The sequence below is a fragment of the Erinaceus europaeus genome, chromosome 3, assembly GCF_950295315.1.
Source record: "Erinaceus europaeus chromosome 3, mEriEur2.1, whole genome shotgun sequence".
Taxonomy (NCBI): Eukaryota; Metazoa; Chordata; class Mammalia; order Eulipotyphla; family Erinaceidae; genus Erinaceus; species Erinaceus europaeus.
The window spans coordinates 15,784,015-15,794,559 of NC_080164.1; the positions used below are offsets into that span (position 1 = coordinate 15,784,015).

The 10,545-nt window shown below is 41.4% G+C and overlaps 1 protein-coding gene across 9 annotated transcripts in view; it reads right to left on the minus strand.

Annotated features, from left to right (window-relative positions):
* Positions 1-10,545, minus strand: part of DTNB (dystrobrevin beta) — a 281,464-nt gene that overhangs the window by 89,367 nt on the left and 181,552 nt on the right. For all 9 annotated transcript variants that reach the window (XR_009548872.1, XM_060186697.1, XM_060186693.1 and 6 more), the window contains one exon: positions 10,460-10,537. Coding sequence is in view for 8 of the 9 variants with exons in the window: in XM_060186697.1 (XP_060042680.1) it covers positions 10,460-10,537 (78 nt within the window). In the remaining variant the exon portion in view is untranslated. The remainder of the gene's footprint in view (positions 1-10,459; positions 10,538-10,545) is intronic.

The window sequence follows — 10,545 nt, forward strand, 5'->3', positions numbered from 1 at the left end:
AGAGTTTGACTACTGGTCTTCCAATCTGTATCCCATTAATTCCTTGCTCCTGCCTGATTGCTATGGCAAGAACTTCCAACACTATGTTGAACAGTAATGGTGATAGTGGGCAGCCCTGTCTAGTACCTGATTTGAGGGGAAATGCTTCCAATTTTTCACCATTGAGTATGATGTTGGCTGTAGGTTTGCTATATATAGACTCCACTATCTTGAGGAATTTTCCATTTATTCCCATTTTTTGTAGTGTTTTGATCATAAAGGGATGTTGTATTTTGTCAAAGGCTTTCTCTGCATCTATTGATATGACCATGCGGTTTTTGGTCTTGCTTTTATTGATGTGGTTGAACACATTGATTGATTTATGTATATTAATCCAACCTTGCATCCCTGGGATAAATCCCACTTGGTCATGATGAATAATATTTTTAATGAACTGCTGTATCCAGTTGGCTAGAACGTTGTTCAGTATTTTAGCATCTATGTTCATCAGAGATATTGGTCTGTAGTTTTCTTTTTTGGCTGTGTCCCTGTCTGCTTTTGGTATCAAAGTGATGTAGGTTTCACAGAAGCTGGAAGGGTATATTCCAGTGTCTTCAATCTTCTGGAAGACTTTTAAAAGTAGAGGTATTAGTTCTTCTTTGAAGGTTTTGTAGAATTTATTTGTAAAACCACCTGGTCTAGGACTTTTATTCTTGGGAAGGTTTTTGATAACTGTTTCAATTCCATTAGCTGTGATGGGTCTGTTCAGGTTGTCCACTTCCTCTTGACTTAGTTCTGGAAGTTCAGGAATCTAGGAAATTGTTCATTCCTTCCAGGTTCTCTAGCTTGGTGGCACATCGTTTTTCATAGAAATCTCGCATGATGCGCTGAATTTCAGCATAGTCTGTTGTGATATCTCCTCTTTCATTTAGTATCTGATTTATTTGGGTCTTCTCCCTTTTTTGTTTTGTGAGTTTGGCTAAAGGTTTGTCGGTTTTGTTCATTCTTTCAAAAGACCAACATTTACTTTCGCTTATCTTTTGTATGGTTTTCTTATTTTCAATGTTATTGATTTCTGCCCTAACTTTAGTGATTGCTGTCCTTCTGGTTGCTTTAGGGTTCCTTTGTTCCTTCTTCTTCTAGGTCTTTAAGATGTGCAATCAAGCTGTATATTTGTGCTTTTTTTTGGTTTCCTAATGTGTGCTTGTATGGCTATGAACTTCCCTCTCAGTACTGCCTTAGCTGTGACCCAAATATTTTGTTCTTTTTTTTTGTTTAAAGATTTTTTTAAAAATATTTATTTATTTCCTTTTTGTTGTCCTTGCTGTAGTTATTATTGTTGATGTCATCATTGTTGGATATGACAGAGAGAAAGAGAGGAGGGGAAGACAGAGAGAGGGAGAGAAAGACACCTGCAGACCTGCTTCACCGCTTGTGAAGTGACTCCCCTGCAGGGGCTCGAACTGGGATCCTTATGCCAGTCCTTGCACTTTGTGCCATGTGTGCTTATCCCACTGCGCTACCGCCCAACTCTCATGTTCCAAATATTTTGACAGCTTGTGTCTTCATTTTCATTGAACTCTCAAAACATTTTGATTTCTTCCTTTATTTCCTCTTTGACCCAGTAGTTGTTAAGTAGTGTACTGCTGAGCTTCCACATTTTGGGACTATTAGTAATCTTTTGTTAAGTGTTAGTTTCATTCCGCTGTGGTATGAGAAGATTTCTGGGATGATTTCAATGCTCTTGCATTTGCTGATGCTGTCTTTGTGGCCTACCATATGGCCTATCTTTGAGAATGACCCATGTGGACTTGAGTAGAATGTGTATTCCAGTTTCTTGGGATAAATGACTCTGAAAATGTCCAATAGTTCTAGTTTATCTATCTCCTCATTTTGTTCCTTTTTGTCTTTATTGATTTCCTGCCTGGATGATCTCTCAAGTTGAGAGAGTGGGGTGTTGAAGTCCCCTACTATGACTGTGCTGCTGTTAATTGTCGTATGCTTTACATTGGCTTGTTCTAGCCCTCCCCCCCCCCCCCCCGCCAAGAGAATTGGATGAGTCCTGTTAATTTCGCGGGCCTGCTTGGCCCCACCCAAAGGAACCCAGAGAGAGGGTTCCTGAGTCCGAGAGTTCCTGAGTTCCGGAGTTCGAGAGTGCGAGAGTGCGAGAGTTTCTGAGTTCGAGAGTAAGGGAGAGGGTTCCTGAGTTCCAGAGAAAAGAAAGAGTGCTTGCGCCAACGCAAAGAGACAGCCGAGTTCTGTTTGGTGATTAGTTTGTCTTAGTTTGTGAATCGTTGTTCCTGAATAAAGAAATACAGCTTCCCTGCCCAGCCGTTGTCTCCGCGTCTCTGTTCACCACCGTGAAGCCAGCCCGGCCAGCGGGAGCCGTCCGGAAATTTTAACAACAGTTAATATATTGCTGTAGCTCTTTCAGTAGATGTTTGATGTATTTAGACGGCTTCTCATTGGGTGTATAGATGTTAATAATTGTTAAGTCCCCTTGATTGATTGATCCACTGAGCATTAAGTAGTGTCCATGCCTATCTTTTTAAATTTTATTTATTTTAAAGTCTTTTTTGTCAGACATGAGAATAGATGTTCCTGCCCTTTTTTGTGGGCCACTGGCTTGTATGATAGTTTTCCATCCTTTCACTTTGAGTCTGTGTTTGTCTTGTTGAGTTAGGTGGGTTTCTTGTAGACAGTATATTGTTGGGTTGTGTTTTCTGATCCATCTTCCTACTCTGTGCCTTTTAATAGGTGAATTCAGGCCATTGACATTTATTGATATCTAAGATTGAAGAAATTTTAACGCCATTCTAGTAGATTTTTAGAATGTTCTGATATATGTCCTATTTATGGTGGTCTGAGTGTTTATAGGAGACCTTTCAGAACTTCTTTCAGGGCAGGCTTGGTGATAGTTGATTTTTTTCAACTGTTGCTTGTCTGAGAAGGTTTTTATGCTTCCATCTAGTCTGAATGACAGTCTAGCAGGATACAGTAGCCTTGGCTGAAAGCCTTTCTCATTGAGCACTCGATAGATACCTTGCCATTCTCTTCTGGCCTGTAGTGTTTGTGTGGAGAAGTCTGTTGCTAATTTTATGGGTTTTCCTCTGTAGGTGACTCTTTGTTTTTCTCTTGCTGCCTTCAGTATCCTTTATTTATTCTTATTCCTTCCCATTCTAAATAGGATGTGTCTTGGTGTCTTTAAGTCTGGGTTAATTCTATTTGGGACCCTCTGCCCTTCTTGAACCTTTATGTCTTTGGTGTTGTCTAGACTAGAGAAGTTCTCAGTTATTATGTCCTGAAGACAGCTTTCTTCCCTTCCCTCTCTTTTATCTGGTAAGCCAATAATGCATATATATTTTTTTAAGTCATCCCATAGGTCTCTGTTATTTTCAGTATCTCTTAAGCTCTTTTTGAGATCTCTTACTTCTTTTTTAGTTGTCTCTAATTCATCCTCAATCTTGCTAATTCTGTCTTCAGCCTCAGTGATTCTATTCTCTCTCCCCTCTACTGTTTGCTGGAGTTCATCTATTTTGTTACCGTGTTCTGATACTGTTTTAACTTGTTCAGCTAGTTGTGTTCTTAGCTCAGCTATTTCAGCTTTCAGTTCTCTAATAACCTTGAGATAATCAGTGTTTTCTTCCAGAGTCTCATTTGTAGTTTCTGCATTTCTGATGACCATTCTTTCAAACTCTTTCCTCACTCCTGTGATTATTTCCTTAACTAGTGTTTGGATGTTGACCTCATTATTTTGTGTTTCACCCTTTGGGGGGCTTTTAGCTGGACTCTTGTCCTGGTTCATTTCTCCAATATTCTTCTTGTTGGTTTAACCATTTTATATAGTATGTTATGAGGTCCCTCTCTCAGTAATTTTCAGATTACTCATCATTCTTGCCTGGATTGACTCATGTCTAAGCAAGGTAATTAAGGAGTTCACAGTTGTGGAAATTGACAGTTGTTTCAATATTACTTTAATCCCTGAGTTGGAGCACAGTGGCTTAAAAGCCTCTTTTGTTCTTTTTTTCTTCCCCTGTAGGCTATGGGAGCCTGAGGGCTTTTAAACTATAAGTAGGCTTCTTAGCTTAATCCCTCATTCCTGATCAAGAGATAAAGCAGGGTGGGGCAGAGATAATCCAGTGATTATGCAAAGAGACAGCCCCACCGCTAGGTTACTGAGGTAGAGATCTCCTGAGTTTCCTCGTTAGTTCTCTGTCCCCTGGTGTCAGCACAGGGCCTCCCCCCTGCTGCTCCAGCTTCTGAGGGCAGTAGCAATGGAGACTCACAGTTGCATTTGGTGAGTCTTAGGGGAGTCCTCTCTGTCCTTCAGCTGTCTTTTTGTTGGTGAAACAGACTGCAGGTGGTGTATCAACTGGTAAACTGATGGACTGTTCCCAGCCACTTAATCTCTCCCTAGGCTCCTCTCTGTCCATGTATTTGCACTCACCAATGATTTGGTGGGTTTCTGAAGTCGTTCTAGTCCTGTCTTTTTGTGATCCCAGATGATCTTCTTTGGTATTCCTAGTTGACCCGGGAGAGCCATGCCTAACTATTTCTACCACTCAAGGTGGATTTGTTTTCCTTTTAATTTCAGACAGAGACAGAGAGGAGACACACTACAACACAACTCCACCATTCACGATGCTGCCATACCTTCTACTCCCAGATGTTCCCAGGTGCACCATTGGGTGAACTGTCTTCCAGTCCCTCCCAGATTAAAAAAAAAAAATCTGTGCCACCTCAACATGCTTCACCTCAGACTGTGTCCAGAGACTTCACGTGTGGAATGACAACCCTTCAGTTTCATTACTCGGGTGAGACCTTTCCTTTTATAGTACACTCTAATTTCATCTCAGGTAGTTCACTTTCTAACAAAGTCCCATAACCTAGATATACACCAGTTTCTGTGAGAGAGAGCTTATGTGCACACGTATCCATAAACTACTGCAAAATATATACCTGAAAGCAGTAGTACACTAGAGTTTGCAGTGAGTACCTCCCTAACACTTCCTCTCCACTATTCCAAGCTTGGGATCCATGATTGCTCAACAAATTGTTTGGCTTCGTATGTTAACTCTCTTTTCAATCACCAGGTTCCAGATGCCACCAGGATGCTGGCCAGGCTTTCCTGAATTGAAGACCCCACCAATGTGTCCTGGAGCTCAGCTTCCCCAGAGACACACCTTACTAGGGAAAGAGAGAGGCAGACTGGGAGTATGGACCGACCAGTCAATGCCCATGTTCAGCGGGGAAGCAATTACAGAAGCCAGACCTTCTACCTTCTGCAACCCTCAACGACCCTGGGTCCATGCTCCCAGAGGGCTAGAGAATGGGAAAGCTATCATGGGAGGGGGTGGGTTATGGAGATTGGGTGGTGGGAATTGTGTGGAGTTGTACCCCCTCCTACCTTATGTTTTTGTTCATTAATCCTTTCTTAAATAAAAAATTAAAAAGAAAAATCTGATTAACCTGTTGGGTGGTATTTTAGAAGGAAACATAGGCAAATGTGGCCTACTATGCCATGCTGTTTCTTACTTCTCTGTTCCCCACCTCTGTAAGTTAAAATCCTTACTTTCAGTTCTCTATCTTTGTATTCAGGTTGTACAAGTTCTTCAATTATTACTGGGCACCTGTTAGAATGGGTTAATAGATCACAAGAAGCTATTCCTTGACTAGATTTAGAGGACCAGACAACATCCAGATCACCGGGACCCAGAGCCGTACACACGAGGCAGGTAAGTGTGTTGTGCTTGCACAATGGGAAGCAGAGAGCTGTTTTGAAGAACACTCTGAAAGAGGACACATTTATGGGATGGTGTGTGTAGAGTGTGCAGACACACACTTCCACAAACACACAGACACACAGACACACACACACCTGTGTGCCAGGTACAACACACTTGGTCTGTCGATCCCCTATTTTTTTTTTCTTTCTAGGATCTACCTCTTCTGTTCTTTTGAGGAAAGGACCCTCCATCTGTTCTTATGATAAAGTCCTAGTGAGTGTGGCCTATCAGAGCAACAGAGAGATAAGCAAGATAGACCCAGGAGACTGAGGATCTTTCTGCGGGTTTTCTAATCTAAGGGAGGGAAAGGCCAACCTCCCCAGTGACAAGGCTGTGGATGTGTGTTTGGACTTATCTGCAGGAGGGCAAAGTCCTGTTCTGCAGTTAGAGGGAAGAAAAATAACACGCAGAGAGCAGGAGGGCATCCTGATGGTTTGTCAGTGGCTTTCTGTGATCAGTGGACACCTCTGCCCTTCCCTTTCTGCACTGCCTTTCAGTGTCTGTGCCTTTTATTTTCTACTATGGTAAGAATGAGTAACATGAGACTTGCTCCTAAATAAAGTCTTCAATGGATAGTATTAGAGCTGTAAACACAGTGTGTGCTATAGAACCTTCTTATCTTGCTTTACAGGGCTTGTTCTTTTTAATGTTATATTTTATTGATTTATTTATAACATACAACAATTATCTTTTAGCACATTAATTATTATTATTGCTATTTTTAGATAGAGACGGAGAGGTAGAGAGAGTGAAAGAGATCACAACACTGAAGCTTTCTTCAATGTGGTTGGGGCCAGGCTCACACTCAGACTGTGCATATGGCAAAGCAGCACAGTATCCAAGTCAGCTAGTTCTTTAATAGTGGAAGTTAAAAGAGTTGAAAATAAAATATTAATCAAATGCAAAAAGCAGCAAGTTTTAAATCAAAGATATTTGCTATTGTTATTGCTATGTAAATTCCCACAGAACTGTACAAGTTTAACTAAAGCTTTACAAGCCATTAAGATACAGAACATTAGCATCATTCTCTTACTGTTATTAACAGAGGTCTTGGCCTCCACTGGTACAGCAGTATAGAGCATAGTTACACAGTTCATATTTTGAATCTAGGGGGAGAGAGGTGGAAGCAAACTTTAGGGATGGGGACTGGGGGTTTAAGTCAGCCAGGTTCTCACTCTCTTTTTGAAATATTTCTTGAAAAATAAATTGTTGTTTGCCTGTAAGTGTAATGTTCTCATTCTTTCATAAGAAAACAAATTTGCAGAAACCATTTAGTCTGAGGCAAACTCAAATTTCTTTTCCACGATGGAAATCTTGGTGTGGGCATCTACAGAGTGTGACAGGGCACATCGCCAGGGCAGAAGCTCCAGACGCAGCACAGACAGCTGTTCACACCAGAGCCAGCCAATTATGCTGGAAAGTGTAACCCTTCCAATAGAGATTATCTTTTATTGGAGCTAATAAAGTTTTATTATTTTTTGACCACTGTGCTAATCACTATTTCTATGTGGTAGCAAAATAAATAATAAAATACAAAAACATCTTAATTTAGGATATGCTTTACAATCTGAAACAACTTTAAAAACAAGAGCTATAGCCGCCTGGCAGGTGGTGCCGTGGATGAAGTGCTGGGCTGTCAAGCACGAGGTCTCAAACTCACTCCCTGGCAGCACGGGTACTAGAGTGATATCTGGTTCTCCTCTATTTCTCTCATATATAACTAAAATATTAAAAAAAAAAAACAATAGAGATAATTCTGTGACTGGCAATCGCTGCCGGCCTTTTTTGCTCTTCCTCCTGGTGTAGAGCAGCAGCAAGGAGCCTTCCACAGAGGCAGCTGTGATATTACTGCCCTGGCTCCTTCTTTCAGTCTCTGAAGCAACAGATCACTGTCTAGAGAGACACACTCCCTCTACCAGTCCCAAGAAGCTATCAGCAACAGTGGTCACTGAAAGCCTGGTGTCCCTTAGGGTCCTCGGGGGACCTAGGCTGCAAAGCCAGTAAATGAAGAAAAGAACATTGATGAAGTGAAGCCCTAACAGATCACATGGCTCAAACATAAAACCGATAAGCTAACTTCTTTCAGTAATCTACTTTGTCTTTCTAGTTTTTAAATAGAAACATCTTAAATTGACACTTAGATTATGGGTCTGAATGTAATGATTGCTCAACAGAAAGAAAGGAAGAGAAAAGAAAAGAAAAGAAAAGGAGAGAAAAGGAAAGAAAAGAAAATAAGGGAGTTGGGCAGTAGCGCAGTGGGTTAAGAGCACACGGTGCAAAGCGCAAGGGCCGGCATAAGGATCCCGGTTTGAGCCCCCAGCTCCCCACATGCAGGAGGTCCCTTTGCAAGCAGTGAAGCAGGTCTGCAGGTGTCTTTCTCTCCTCCTCTCGTCTTCCCCACCTCTCTCCATTTCTCTCTGTCCTATCCAACAACAACAGCTATGACAACAATAACAACTACAACAAGCACAGCAACAAGGGCAACAAAATGGGAAAAATAGCCTCCAGGAGCAGTGGATTTGTAGTGCAGGCACCGATGCCCAGAGATAACCCTGGAGGCAAAAAAAAAAAAAAGAAAGAAAGAAAGAAAGAAAGAAAGAAAGAAAGAAGAAAAGAAGAAAAGAAAAACAAAACACCTACAAGGCCAGAAAAATGACTGTGATATCTAGGCAGTTCTTTATTCTTCCAGAAGTTTTCTGTTCCTCTCTGAGAGGACATTATTCCTAAATTATCTTATTTGCTCCCTACTTGTTTGTTCATCACAGTTTACTTCCTAGAGAGTAAAAACAGTATCTTAAATTCCCACATAAACCCTGCAAGGCATATCTTACTTTCATTGTTATTCTTTTGGAATAGACACTATTGTCTCGGTTTTATAGTAAATAAATGAAGAATCCTGTCTTGAGGTCAAGTGACTGCCCAAATCCAGACGGTTGTGTTCTCAAGTCTACATTCTAAACATGAAGCCTAAAAGCAACAGCGTGACTACTGCTTTGCTCAGTGTCTCAACAGGCTGCAGGCAGGTACTTGCAGTTGTCTGTCTGGAGTCTCCTCGAGGCTTACACTGTACTACCACTGTTCCTTAACTCTCTACTCCAGGGTAGTCGGATGACTTACTCCTTTATCTCCTTTTAAGGCTACTTCCCAAACTTGCTTGGTAAGAATCACCTGGAATATCTTTTAAATTGTGTAACATCATGGGATCTCAGGATTGAGTGGATTTGTTGTAGTGGTCCCTGACAATTAAAATTTTTTAATATTTATTTATTTATTCCCTTTTGCTGCCCTTGTTGTTTTATTGTTGTAGTTATTATTGTTATTGTTAGATATGACAGAGAGAAATGGAGAGAGGAGGGGAGGCAGAGAGGAGGAGAGAAAAACAGACACCTGCAGACCTGCTTCACCGCTTGTGAAGCAACTCCTCTGTAGGTGGGGAGCCGGGGGCTCAAGCAGGATACTTTCGCTGGTCTTTGCACTTTGCACCATGTGCACTTAACCTACTGCACTACCGCCCAACTCCCGACAATTGTATTTTTTTTAAATACTTATTTTATTTATTCCCTTTTGTTGCCCTTGTTGTTTTATTGTTGTAGTTATTTCATTGTTGTTGGATAGGACAGAGAGAAATGGAGAGAGGAGGGGAAGGCAGAGAGGGGAAGAGAAAGATAGACACCTGCACACCTGCTTCACTGCCTGTGAAGCGACTCCTCTGCAGGTGGGGAGCCAGGGCTCGAACTGGGATCCTTACGCCAGTCCTTGCACTGGTCCTTGTGCTTTGCGCCACGTGTGCTTAACCCGCTGCGCTACAGCCCGACTCCCGACAATTGTATTTTTAACAAGTGGCCCAGGAGATTTTTCTCATCAGTTACATCTGAGAAATTCCACTTGGAGTTTTAACCAATGTGAACAAGCTTAATTGATCTAGAGTATTCAATATTACATAGTAAATCAAGTATTATTAATCAGATGACATTTGTACAATTGAATTAATCCAAAGCAATTAGTATATACCGTGCAAAGTGATTTTTCTCGGGCAGGACTTGGGGAGTGGGTTGGAATGTCTTTGTTGTTTTTTTCTGAGTGATGACTGTTAGGAAGAATTCTTTAGTGACTGTGCCCTTAAGGGAGTTTCTGCTCAAATCAAATAGAAAGTAAGTCACTTACATGGTTCTTTGAAGAGAATTTTGGAGAAGAAGAAGTTAAACAAAGAAGAGAAAGGGATATGTAGCTCTAGTTCCTAGAAGGACCCTATGGGAACTTTGCACATCAAAGAGACCCTGGCTTTTCAACTTACATGTTCACGAGTCATATACAGAATGATTTAGGAGAATATTTACAAAGTACTAATTCAAGTTACATAGTCTAATCAAGGAGCAGAAATGAACTTTGATACTCGCAGGACTACACGCAATTATTATTGAAACATCCTACCATCAAACTATTATTTAATGTTTAAACATGATCTCAGACATGTCTAATCTGCTTTGACACTGCTCACTGCTTGTCACAAATGGGGAGTTTCCACCTTGGGCACCACCTGAATGCAGACTTCATCGGCCATGGTATCTGAGTTAGTATTAAAGAAGGGGAGATTAAAGAGTGGGCCTACAGAAGAGAAAGAAAGCAAGCCAGTTCTTTCTGCCCTGAGGACATCTCTGCTTCCCTGGCCAGACACTGGTCTCAGCCTTACATACCTCTTGGTGGGAGTGGGCACCCCGGAGGACATGTGGCTCACCATGGTGTCATTCATGTTAGTCAGAGGGCGAGGAGGGCTGAAAGA